Raw genomic sequence first — 14,385 nt, forward strand, 5'->3', positions numbered from 1 at the left:
TATAAACAATATCTTATATATAAAACATAGCAAGCATAATAAGTGTATTCAGCATAGGTGTTCAAGAGAACTACTAGTCACCAGAAGTCATAAGTGCATCTCCTTTTCTTAAACAAGCATCTAAAAGCATAAACCAGAGCAAAAGTATAGTGCAGAAGCAAATTACTACGAAAACAATAAGTGCAACAGACAAATACAATAAGTGCAACGAACTAATACAAATGTAATAAGTGCAACAAACTAATACAATAAGTGCAACGAACTAATACAAATGTAATAAGTGCAACAAACTAATGCAAATACAATAAGTGCAATGAACTGATACGAATCCAATAAGTGCAACGAATTAATACAAATACAATAAGTGCTACGAGGAAGGCTCAGGGTAGCACTTCTTGAAGAGGTGAGGAATACATATTTCTTTTTTATATTCATATTTAATTGAACAACAAGTAATGAAATCCACGGTAAATCTGTTTCGATCCAGTGGCTCTTGAAGCAGGACCCGTAAACTTGTAAAGCATATACTCTTATCTCAAATGGGAGGAGGGGAGGTGTGGGTGGGTTCATAGGGCATCCCCCATCAATATGAGGCCGGGCATATTAACTGTTTAAATTCAGCATTGGTACATATTCAACATATTATGGAAAACGTATCTATGAATATTCAAAGCTGTGGATTTAGGGTCCACTAAGGGAATCTGCCTGCCCTGGTAAGATAAAGATTAAGATAAAGATAAAGAGGTGCACAATAACAACAATATACAGATAAAAATACACAAAAGGAATGAAAACTTTACTATGTACAGCAGGTGAGTATTTAAAATTAAAACAGTGCAGTGTAAACATTTGTTTTGGCAGTGCAAACAGTATAAAGTGTATAAAATAAGATAAGCCTTTATTAGTCACGCAGCAGGGAAATTTACAGGATTACAGCAGCATAGATATAGTGCAAACAAACAAACAAGTATTTTAAATAAGTAAGTATCCCAGAGAATACAGACAAAACATAACTCTTCAACAAAATACAATTTACATAAGCATGAGACATGAGACATAGAGGGAGACCACATTGTGTTGTCAGCTGGCATCTCAAATACTGCCAGGGGCCCATAATCACAACCTCTGGCCTCTTGAAATGCTGCTCACATACATACAAGCTCTGCATTCCACAGGGTAACACACAGGTTTTTTTGTTTTTTCTTCTTCTTCACTATCTAAACGCAAATTGAGCTCCTTTTTTTTCTGTTTTTTATTATTCCAGATGTACTCTGCAGCCCCTGGATCCCAAACGCTCATTTTCAAGGGGGGGGCAACACACAGCAGGTGGTGTGGATCATCCGATACCCTGCGAACCACCGAGCCCCAGTAACAGGCTCTGTGATGGAGCGGACGCAGGCTGGATGAGGTATAACCAGTACCTTCTGGGATGCGTATGCATGCAAAAAAAAAAAAAAAAGAGAGCGCGTCTTGCATAATGCCCGCCCCCAAACCCCTGCTACTCACGTGCAGCATGTGACAGAGTCAAGGAAAAACCCCGAGAGCAAACTATGTGCCAGCTAGGATACGCATCTCTCCGTATAACACACCCAGGCATACAGTAGACACACAGCTGCTCACTCCCACCGCACGCCTGGATAAACCTGTGCTCCTCTTCACCATCTCCCTCTATCTCACACTGTGTGAAACACCAGGTTAAATAGGTTATTCCTCTCATATCTCATGTCACAGTCTCGGCTCAAGCCAAACGCCAACACTGTGTGTGTGTGTGTGTGTGTGTGTGTGTGTGTGTGTGTGTGTGTGTGTGTGTGTGTGTGTGTGTGTGTGTGTGTGTGTGTGTGTGTGTGAGTGCCATTTCAAGGCTGGTTTGCCTCATTGTCAGCTTTTATGGGATTACACCATTGGAGGCGACTGGACCGTAGCTGACAGATGCTTTACACACACACATATACACAGACACACACACACACACACACACACACACATATACACAGACAGGCAGGGCTGTAAAAGTCAACAGTATGCTCTCAGGCATAACAGTAATATCAGATAATGTTAAGGAAGGATGCAGTCGTCTGAGACTGCATGCGGCTTGAATGATAATGAGGCCGCAGCATGTTCCAGTTATTTAACCCACATTAGTGCAGCGCTGTAGTTGCATTGTTCTATCACATTTCATATATTGCCTCTGGTGTGTCAACTGCAGAGCACCACCTCCTGAAGCTTCAGAAACACAAATCTGGACCTGCATTCATTCAACCTGCGACCAGTTTACCTGAAATAAAGGTAACAACGGCTGTTTAGGCCTGAAGATGTAGCTGATGTGTGCAACTCCCAGCATGGAAAGACATGGCTTCTTTAATTTGAACACTTGCACCACCTGCAGACAACGACTGAGGTTCTGCATTTGTTTAACTGCTATTATGCTTTTTTTTAAATATACCTATTTTGCTTTTTTTGCATATCATGCTTTTTCCCACATTTTTAAACCAGCAAAACATGTGTTAACTGGAGCATATTTTGTGTGAAATACTGGAAAGAATAAAGATTTCACACCTGGTTGATTTGGAAAGGGAGAAAGAGGATCTTTACTAAATGTTGTTAATACTAAAACATGAAAACACACAAAAACAGGCAATGGGGTGCGCAGGCACAAAAAAAGTTTCCATTTTCTGTAATAAGTTATCTTTGTTGATCAATATTTATTTTTTTGCATTATTGAATCAATTTATGAAATTTGTTCAACTTTTTAAAAAAATCTTCCAAAAACTTACATGTTAAGACAGAAAAAACTAAATTTAAATGTATTATAATAATTAGTTGTTAATTCAGCGTTCAGTTGTACTTAGCTCCACCCCCTTGTGTCATAACTTACACTTCCTGTAAGTCGCTTTGGATAAAAGCGTCTGCTAAATGACTGTAATGTAATGTAATGTAACTGGTCGACATGGTTACAGCAAAATGGCAAACTCAAGGGTCCAAACTTCAGTCCACAAACCAAGGGGTGGCGTCGAGGTGACTTCATCCACGTCTTATATACAGTCTTTGGTTACAAGCCAGCTCGCTGACATGCTTTGCATATAAAACAGAAAATCCACTGGCGCTTGCCTGAAGATGAATGTTATTTTACTCAGATGGCTGTCTCAGTAAATACTGGCGGTGTAATATAGTGATACAATTACAAGAAGCGTGGACAAAGAGGATACAGAGAGGAAATAGCCTGGAAGAGTAAGAGAGAGAGAGAGACAGTGGGGATCTCAGACATGAAAGACATCACTCTGCATGGCCTTCAGCGACACACAGCCTTCATTTCTCGTCACACTCAGACGTTTCATTATTTATTGATGAGACAACGTGTGAAAACGGTGACAAAATCTTTTAAGACACAACACATTAATGAAATCCATAACGACGTGACCTTGGCTGTGACAGTTGGATATTGTCCTCCACTGGGAAATAGGAGAGCTGATCAAGAGTTATGGGAGTACACTGCAGTTGGTGCTTTTTTGGGGATATATAGGCACACTGTGGAACATCTGTGTGAACTGTGCTTCAATGCAATATATGTCATTTTCACTTGCATATGAATTTCACAAAGTAATACAATAATTGCACTTGTTTCCCATCTGAATGTATTTAAAGAACAAAACCGAAAATAAGGAAGATTGCATTATTACTATCAATAAAATAAAACACACTGATCAGATGATTACTTAGCTTATGGTAAAAGTGATTATTATGACACAATGATAGAGTAGAACAGATGTTAAGATTGATTGCAATGTTTCCATTCCTCATCTTTTGTCACAGGCTTCCTCTTTTCATCGAGTCACACTCAAACTCATCCATTCAGTCGTTTATGTTCCTGTTTTCACACACTCAGTCATTTCTTCAGCAGTTCTTCTTCTTTTCTCTCTTTCCCAGAAGCCCTCTTCACGGGAGTGATGTGTTGAAGCAACACTCTCTTCTTCTTCTTCTCATTTCAGGCATGAGTGAGTTATCGAGGGTCATGCTTGATCTCATCTCTGGAGTTAGAGATGATGAGGTGATTAGAAAAGTGCTTCTGATGGCACCCAGAGAAAAATGTGTTGGGATGTCAAGATCCTTTGTCTTTCATTTAATGGATCTTAAAAAAAAAAAAAAAAAAAAACAGACGACTCTTGAGAAAAAAATCTAAACTTTAAATGTCTGCTTTGCATTTCCAGGTTAATGTTCCATCTGGGAGAATATGCAGATCAGCGAAGAGTCTTAAAAGTGTTTATTGCTGCTGCAGAGTGTTATAAATCCACTGTAGTACTGTTGAGGCATGCTCCAGTCGCTATCTAACTTCCTCTGGAGGAGCGCTAAATGCTGCTTCACCAGCAAACACAGCACTTCCTGTACATTCAGTTCATAGATATTGAGGCAATTCTGCTTTATGGACATCACACTTATAAGCAAGGTATAAGTACAAATACAAATATATATTTAAGATGAAAAAACTGTATCTTAAAGGTTTGTTCTGACATTAGAGCTTTCTTAAATTATAGAAAAAGCATTGTGAGAATGTCATCTTCGCTGTCATTGTGAGAACCAGTACATTCTCAGGCTTCCATTGTCCAGGTAGAATTTAGAACAGAAAGGGAATCAGTGCCTTCCTATGTTTAGGGTAGTCTTCGAACTTAGCGAGGTACCATCTGTAGGGAGATAGAAGGAGGGAAAAAGAGCCTGCTGTTAATACAAGTATCTGCATCCAATGAAAACCTGCTTACTGTGTGTGTTTGTGTGTCTGGATTCTTACTTGTGGTGGGCCACAGCCCTGCTGGCGAGGACCACCGTGGTAAAGATGGCAAAAGCTGAACTGTGGACGGAGTGACCAGCCAGAGCGAAGCCTGCCCACTCTGTTATCTCTCCTAAGAAGTTGGCTCCAGACACATATTCAAACATTCCCCCTGTGGGTGGAAGACACAGGGATTAGGACAGGTATGCTCACCCTTTTGTACGTCCACTGAAGCAAAAACAACCACAAATATTTCCCTCTGTTAACTAGAATTACCCCCTTGCGGTTGTATGCCTCTGTCATGTGTAGTTTACAATCATGTCTGTCATCAAAACGTCATCCTTTCATCATTAAATCCTATCAGACATTTGTGTGAAATTGTCATAAGTAGCATATGAATTCTTGAGTTTTAGCCAAAAACGTCTTTTGTGAGGTCACAGTGATCTTTGACCACCACAATTATAACAAGTTCATCCCACCCAAGTGGATGTTTGGGCAACATTTGAAGAAATCCTCAGACTTTCTAGGGATATTGCGTTCACGTGTATGGTACAGACGGATGCACAGACGAAACCGACAACCTGATAACTTAATGCCTTCAGTCAAGGCTGTTGCTGGCACGGAGGCATAAGAACATAAATTGGTATGAATTTTGATTTTATTTTGAACAATTAGGGATGCAAAATATATATCTGAACGGATAAATTGTCGGCAGATATTGGGAAATGTTTTTTTATTATGTATTATTCCAATATTAAAATATAGCAGATAGTTTATTAAATTAAATAATACGAAGGCAAATTGCTTTTATTGACCTAAAAGTGCAGCATCTAGAAGTAGTTTTTTTTATTATACCAAAATGTGAAATTATCAGTTCTCTCATTGCTCTCGGCCCAACAAGCAAGTAATAATCAGTTAATGGTATCGGCTGTAAAATAAATCCATATATTTAGTACTAAATGAGATCTGACATTTCAACTTTCTCTCAATGTAGTTTCAAGTCTGCGCGACAGTAAAAACTCAAAGGGCATCCACACAACCAGCTCCACACGGACCGTAGATGGCTGAGCACTCACTCTTCTAAATATATTTCATTTTCGAGAGCATAGCAGGAAACAAACAAGAAAAAAAAAGAAAATAATGACACAGCACATTCTGGGTTTTGACAACGACCATAGTCATTAAAAGCAAAGCAGTTTTTCTTGGAACAGAACAAAAGTGTATAGTAGAAAATGGGATATACAGCAAAGGGCTATACATGGACACAATACTATAGTCCTCACCCTGAAAACAAGTCAGTACACGGCTTCAGATCTTATCAAACACGCCTCCTCTATCTTCATTATAAAACCTCAGTCTCTCCAGATGTAATGTCTTTGCCATTTATCTCAACCACAAATCACTTGTGGGTACCAAGTCCATTTACTACAGTCGCAGAATTAGTTTTTTTTTTGTTTTAAATCACCGTTCCATACAAAACAGCATATTTTTCATAGTTATTAGCAAGAGAATAGCTAGTTGCTCCAAGGACGTCTGTTAGCGGATCAGGTTAGCAATGCTTCCAAAAATCCTCCAACAAACAATGAGAGATGCTTTTTCAATATGTGTAAATGTTTCCACATGACCAGGAAGAACTTGTTAAATTACTGATTTAAAAAGACTTCAATTTACAACAAACATCAGCAGAAAAGCTGTGGAACTTTTCCCCTGGAATAATAGAGGAATAAATAAGACTATGACTAACATTGAGCCAACAATCATGTGCACTCTTTAAACATTCCTCCCAGACCTCCTGTTTTTAGTTCTGCATTCAGCTGAGCACTGCCTCTTTGACTGCCGGCCGTGTGTCGTGCCGCTACCCTCCATGTGGAAATGGCATTCTTGGCCGAGGGGATTCCAGACGTGCCTGGAAGTTCATTAGGAGCGGCGGCGCGGCTCACAGCTTCCTGCCGCCGCGCCCTCTCCCTGCTTTATTTTGCTTCAGGTTCCAGGATGGATTGTTTCAACAAGTTCACCGCAAGTTCACGCTCAAGGTGCTATTGTTGATATATGTTCCTATTCATGGGGAGCCACTTTCTTTGTGAACCTGTTATGATTACTGATTCACTGATTCAGAAAATCCAATTTAATGTTTGAATTTGCCAATTATGGGATCTAAAAAAGCAGCGTTTTGCTTTTCTCAAAAACTCAGCCCTCAACATTATTTGTCAAAAGCAGTTTGGACACTCCCCTTTAACTTGTCACTTCTCACTGAATGTGCATCCATTTTCACATAGGAAAGGTCAAGCACTCTACAAAAATATCCACCATTAAAACATTCTCTCAGCTGTTTTTTTTTTCCTGTGAATTGTTTTCATTGTTAATCAACATGTTTTCAGAATTTTCAGAGATGTTCATTTGATAAAAGTACCGAGCCCTAAAAGGAACTGTTCCATACTTTGGGGTAAAATAAGCTTGCTTGTTTTCTTGCTGAGAGCTAGATGAGAAGATTGATACCACCCTCTGGAGTTAGCTTAGCGTAACATGAAGCCGGGCTCTGTTAAACTTATTGTTTTTACACTTTGTGTCTGTATGGATTAAACAAACAAGATATATAGAACATAAATTAGTGAGGTTTAGCTGTGCTGGTTGGCATACTTTGTTTTGATTCCAGTGTTTATGCTAAGCTAAGCTAACCGACTGCTGGCTGTAGCTTCACATTTACTGTACAAACATGAAAATAAGCAATAGACTGGGTGCTTTACTTAGCGTGCATCTTGAATCCATCTGCAGACCTATAATGTCCGTGTTGTCGTGCGGGGCTGGCTTGCTGTCTAACATGATTACTATAAACACTGTGCGGTTTAGAACATTTCTCTTTCGGTGTCAAGTCAAAGCAGAACTACCCACACAAACACGACAAGTACAGTGAGTCGAGGCAGCCAGATCATTTTCAAACACTAATGTGAGGGTTCACAGAGGGCAATGCAGAGAGAAAAAGATAACTATTGACAACCTGTGATTCTGTGTACAGTGTGATTCCTGTATAATCATGCGACCACACTGGAAAATTAGCATGTAGCGCCGGGTACAAGAACCTCAGAGCTCCGTGCCGTGACCTGATTACTGCTTTCTTGTCGCCCTATTAAAGCTGTGGGGGAAAAGGATTCAAACTCTGGGCCTAAGTAGCATCTCAGTGTATAATGTGTCTTTAAAAAAGGAATGTTTCACCTACAAAATGACCATTTATAAAGTAATTACTCACCCTGTGTTTCTTTGTAATTGAAGAAAACTTTGATAATCTCACATGCCTCCAAAGTGAACAAAGAAACAAAAAACACTTTGATGAATTTAAGTAAATAGGGGATGCTTGACAACAGCAAAACTATATCAAAACATACCTTTACAAACTCTCACACATCTTGTGCAGCATAATCAAAGTTTCATTTATCAAGATGTATGCTTAGAACTTCCTTACGATGTACAACACTTCCACCTAAACAGTCCAGCATTACTTTTCTTTTTAATTACAGCAGGGGGATAATTTAATATGATAATATGATGATCATCATCATCATCCTGATTAAATCATATAACGAGATACACAATTAAGTCTGAATTGATAACAAGCAAATACTAACTTAATTTTGCACTAAAGTTCTTAATTAAATTAGAAAATACACAGTACTTTTCAAGTATTTAAATCACACAAGAGTATAACAAACCATGTGTTGTTTTCTTTTTATATAGACTAATCATTTATTTAATAGTTTATTAAATAAAATTATTTTACTTAATAAATTCAAGGTAACACAGAGTGACTAATCGATGTACAACTGGTCATATTTCAAGTGAAGTATTACTTTAACAGTGGCCTGCATTCAAAATGATTAAAACTCGTCGTATTATCGTAATTAATAATAATCTGAATAATGGTCCAGTCTGTTAAATATAGGTATATTTATTATTATTGCCAAGATTGGCTCCAGTAACTACTTACTGTAGCCATCATAGAAGCAGCGAGACTCCTTCATTCATCCTTCACACTCCACATATGATAAAGTTAAAAAAAGAAAATTTGTTTTTGTGTTTTGTAAAGAAGCAAAATGGGAGTACAAACTGCATTTGATTTTACAATAACATTGAAATAACCTTGTACCTTCTAAAAGTACAATATTGTAGAGCAGTAAAAGTGCAAAGTATATAGAAATGCAGCGCTCGAATGAATGTATTTTATTAGTTTACCCTTCTCATGCACTGTAATAGGAGTAAAAGACTGAGAGCAATAATTCGGCCCAGTGTTTTCATAACCAAAGCCCTTACCTGTGGGAATCTTGTAACCAGTCTCTCCAGGCTTCCTCAGGTTCCTCAGGATGTGGTCAGAGTGCACATTCACCAGCCAGCCGAAGAACCACAGAACAGACCCTGGAGACAAACCGAGCAAAACCTGCTTCAGTACGACATTTTACTGAGTGTTTGCAAAGAAATACTTCTGACATACTACTTATTTGCTTTCTTTCCAAGAGTGAGATGAGCAGATCAATACCTCCTGGTTCAAATCGTTATGCTAAGCTAAGCTAATCCCCTCCCAGCTCAGCACTTCATGCACGGACACGAGCCTGGTCTGAGCTCAGTTTTATCATCCAACTCTCAAAGAGAAAGCAAATGAGCATGTTTCTTAAACATTTCTATAAAAGATACAGTACGTACACAAAGTATTCATTAGTATCATTGCTGCTGTGGCCTATTTTGGTAGACTATATAAAGATATATATGTATGTATGTATGTATGTAATTGCTTGCCAATTTTCACTAAATATACTGCCTAAAAACTGTCATTACAGCTTTGCAATCTGATATATATATATATATATATATATATATATGTATGTATAGTCAGATTGCAAGGCTGTAATGATATAGTTTTAGGCAGTATATTCAGTGAAAATTGGGATGTAGATTTAGGTCGGTAACCCAGTCATAATATACAGTATATAATAATATATCTCTATTCACCAATTTACACAAAATGCACTCCTCCAGAAAGTCCATCATGTATTTACTGTATCATTAAGGCTTCATCTAGTCCTGTCAAGGGTTGGTTGGTAAAATGTTGCACATAAAATAGTAAAAAAGATAAATGTCTTATTTTATTTTTAACCATAAACTATTCAAGTTTTTCTTTAAAACTGTAATTCTACTTTTGACATGGGTTGTAAGGGGAGTGGAGAGACATTTACATTGAAAAATCTATATATATATATATATCCGTATATATATATATATTCTAAATTGTCAGTTTCCTGTGTTAGTTTGAACAGCAGGGGGAGCCAAGAAAAACTGCTGAGCACTTTGAGGTTTTCAAAGTGTGGGAAGCACCTGAAGTGGAGCAGAAGCCAAAAGAGGAAAATGACAAGATGGACAAAAGAGTTTGAATGACAGCTGTGTGTTTAGGGAGGGACTTGCCATTTCATTTCATTTAAAATAGAAAAACAGAAGAGTAGAAAAGGAAAGAGGGGTAGAAGGGATGAACTGAAAATATGTTTCAGCCGGTGCTATTTTTAGATTATTTTACACTAAACTAAATTAAAACACACAGTAACTTTTACTTTTAGTAGTCTTTTAACTAAGTATTATTATTTTTTTACTTCTATTTGCTTATTTTCATTCAATGTAAATATTTACCCGGATATTCTTATCATAGTTTACACAACCCTGCACCCTCTCTCATCCTTGTATTTGTTGTGTTTAAATGATGTCACCATTTTTTTTAATATAAAATAAGAGTTTTTTTGTATTTCTCTTATGCTAATAATGTTACATACATTAAGTTGATACTGCTTCAATATTTTGACTTTGTATCTCATAATAATGAGTTTGTTTTCTCAAACGAGAAATTCTCATCACATTTGGAGTTAATGGCCTTCCATATACACCAAAACAACAGAAGCAACAATGGCTACAAATGTGATGACGTTTCTCATTATTTTGAGAAACTAACTCATTATTTTTGGATACTAAACCATAACTTTGAGTTCCTAAGTGAAAATATTGAGAAATGTTCTAATTATTTTGAGCTACTAACTCATTAAAGACAATATGTCCGTATTTTGAGAGACTAAGTCATTACTTTAAGTTACTAATTTATTATTTTAAGACAGTTTCTCATTATAATGACTTATAGGATCTTTTTTTTTACAGCCATCACATTGGTGGAAATAGGCTTCCATACAAACCAGATCTTTTTCACACAGGAAATAAGTGACACCAAGATACACTCTAATACAAAATAAAACAATTCCCGTTTTCCCCTTTTGCAGAAAGTGAACTAGCAGCCACAGAACACTGACCTGCGATGAAGCATGGATGTGTAACCCAATGTGCAGGGTACTCAGCGTAATGGCTCAGGTACCTGATCTGCATGTAGCCATTATAAATGCAGAACAAAATGGCCAGGGCAAATGAGGCGAATGGTGTTGGTTTACCTCCTCGGATTAAAAATGGATAAAGAAGGGATCTGCAGCAGAAAAAATACACATTATTATCACATTTAGTTATTTCAAATACTTGCTTAACACACTAACATAGATTAGTTAACTAGGACGACTGATACAATATGAAATGCAATGCACCCTTTTACATCTTGATCTCCTCCTGTGTCCATTATTGTATAAAATAATCATTATTTGTATTATTTTATTAAAGGTTCTTCCATGTACAGTACCAGTCAAAAGTTTGGACACACCTTCTCATCCAATGGTTTTTCTTTATTTTTTTCTACATTGTAGATTAATATTGAAGACATCCAAACTATGAAGGAACACATATGGAATTATGTGGTAAACAAACAAATGCTCAACAAACCAGAATATGTTTTATATTTTAGATTCTTCAAAGTAGTTGAATGAGAAGGTGTGTCCAAACTTTTGACTGGTACTGTACGTCCTGTATGTCCATGAATACAGTTATTTAAAAAATATTTTTGGTAGACTATATAAAGATATATATGTATGTATGTATTTAGATTAATAAATATGCTTGCCAATTTTCACTAAATATACTGCCTAAAAACTGTCATTACAGCTTTGCAATCTGATAAATATATAAATATATTATATATATATATATATATATATATATATATATATAATACTAATATATAGTATAATATATACTATTCTTATTCTACAAACAAAAAGGCTTGAATGTAAATGTAATAATATTTGTGACTAATGTGATATAAACCTGGCTCTTTTGTTATTTGTTATTGTCAGTTGTATACTGCATCTAAAATATGTCCTGTTGTCATACAAAATATTATGAGAAGGTGTGTCCAAACTTTTGACTGGTACTGTATATATATAAAAAAAATATATAATAATACTTCCAGGTGTAACATGGATTATTTGAATGTATTGTAATGACCTACCTCTGAACATAGTGGCAGAAGTACATGGCAATGAGCAGCTGGTTGGGCAGCAGGGAGGTTTTTGCAGAAGATGTCCAAACGACCAGACACAAAGGCACAAGGAAGGCAGGCAGCTCCTGGATGAACCAAGCCAGCCTGGCGTTCACTGGAAAGCCATATTTGCTGGTTGCATACCGACCGTATGGGACATTTTGAAAAAGCAGAGTAACAAAAGTGCATGCTGCCATGAAGACCATTGAGTAAGCCATGCAGTGCAGCATGTGCAGCTCCTCTTCCTCAGAGGAGAAGATCCAGGAGAGGAGTGCATCCATCATGTTGCAAAAAAAACAACCACAAACAATTGCAATGTTGCTTATATTTGCAACAATGTGACAAAAACACCGCACTGCTTCAGGTTTAAGCAGACGACCTGCTCATTGGCTCCCTGCTCAGGACCAATCACAGTGCCTGAGCAGAGGGGAGGGATTTGGTCTTATCAGCCAATCAGAATGCTCGCTTCTCCCATCGACCTTATACAACGTGGTGTGGTGTCTGACGTCATCACAAGTGTGCATAAATTAAGGTGAATACAATAATCTGCTGTAAACAATGACCAGGTGGAGCACTGTACTACTGGATTAAAATAAAATACGTTATTAAATTGCAAAATTAATAATAAAAAAAACATTATTTAGGTTAAAATAAAATGTATGTTATTTGACATTCAAGCTGTAATAAACGAAAATATAACTTGATATATATTTGAATAAAAATAAATAATTATTAGCATTTTTAAGTAATTGTAGTTAACAGTGTAATATGTTTATATTGCAAAAAATTAATAAAAATAAAAAATCATATCAAGTTATATTTGTTTATTACAGCTTGAATGTCAAATAACATACATTTTATTTTAACCTATTTCAATTAATTTTGTGCAATATAAACGTATTACACTGTTATCTTAAATTATTTAAAAATACTAATAATTATTTATTTTTTTCAAATATATATCAAGTTATGTTTTTGTCCATTACAGCTTGAATGTCAAATAACATACATTTTATATTTGAACCTAAATAAAAATTTTTTATTTCAATTAATTTTGTTCAATATAAAGTTTATATTGCTAACTAAAATTACTTAAAAATACTAATAATTATTTATTTTTAATATAAAATATATGTTTATTTGACATTCAAGCTGTAATAAACATAAATATAACTTGATATGTATTTGAATAAAAATAAATAATTATTAGTATTTTTTTCAAGTAATTTTAGTTAACAGTGTCATTACAGCTTGAATGTCAAATAAAAATTTTATTTTAAATAAAAAATTTTTTATTTCAATTAAAATAAAATATTATGTTATTTGACATTCAAGCTAATAATAAATTCAAATATACAAGTTATTATAAAATAAATAAATAATTATTTATTTTTAATTTTTAGATAACATACATATCATATTGCTTAAAAATACTAAAATTATATCATATCAAGTTATATTTGTTCATTACAGCTTGAATGTCAAATAACATATTATTTTATTTTAACCTAAATAAGATTTTTTATTTCAATTAATTTTGTGCAATATAAACGTATGACACTGTTATCTTAAATTACTTAAAAATACTAATAATTATTTATTTTTATTCAAGTTATATTTGCGTTTATTACAGCTTGAATGTCAAATAACATACATTTTATTTTAACCTATTTCAATTAATTTTGTGCAATATAAACGTATGACACTGTTATCTTAAATTACTTAAAAATACTAATAATTATTTATTTTTATTCATATATATATCAAGTTATATTTGTGTTTATTACAGCTTGAATGTCAAATAACATACATTTTATTTTAACCTATTTCAATTAATTTTGTGCAATATAAACATATGACACTGTTATCTTAAATTACTTAAAAATACTAATAATTATTTATTTTTATTCATATATATATCAAGTTATATTTGTGTTTATTACAGCTTGAATGTCAAATAACATACATTTTATTTTAACCTAAATAAGATTTGTTATTTCAATTAATTTTGTGCAATATAAACTAATATGACACTGTTATCTAAATTACTTAAAAATACTAATAATTATTTATTTTTTTCAATATATATATATCAAGTTATATTACTTAAAAATACTAATAATGCGTTCATTACAGCTTGAATGTCAAATAACATACATTTTATTTTAACCTATTTCAATTAATTTTG

The 14,385-nt window shown here is 35.0% G+C and overlaps 1 protein-coding gene across 1 annotated transcript; it reads right to left on the bottom strand.

The window, feature by feature from the left end:
* Window positions 1–3,352: 3,352 nt before the first annotated feature.
* Window positions 3,353–12,563, bottom strand: srd5a1 (steroid-5-alpha-reductase, alpha polypeptide 1 (3-oxo-5 alpha-steroid delta 4-dehydrogenase alpha 1)). Its single transcript, XM_054606357.1, has 5 exons — window positions 12,168–12,563; window positions 11,089–11,255; window positions 9,062–9,163; window positions 4,781–4,931; window positions 3,353–4,676 (listed from the first exon to the last, which is right to left on the bottom strand). Exons 1-5 carry the CDS (start codon window positions 12,479–12,481, stop codon window positions 4,610–4,612), a joined length of 801 nt encoding a protein of 266 aa, XP_054462332.1. The 5' UTR covers window positions 12,482–12,563; the 3' UTR covers window positions 3,353–4,609.
* Window positions 12,564–14,385: the final 1,822 nt, after the last annotated feature.

This window comes from Anoplopoma fimbria, chromosome 10, assembly GCF_027596085.1.
Source record: "Anoplopoma fimbria isolate UVic2021 breed Golden Eagle Sablefish chromosome 10, Afim_UVic_2022, whole genome shotgun sequence".
NCBI classification, from domain to species: domain Eukaryota; kingdom Metazoa; phylum Chordata; class Actinopteri; order Perciformes; family Anoplopomatidae; genus Anoplopoma; species Anoplopoma fimbria.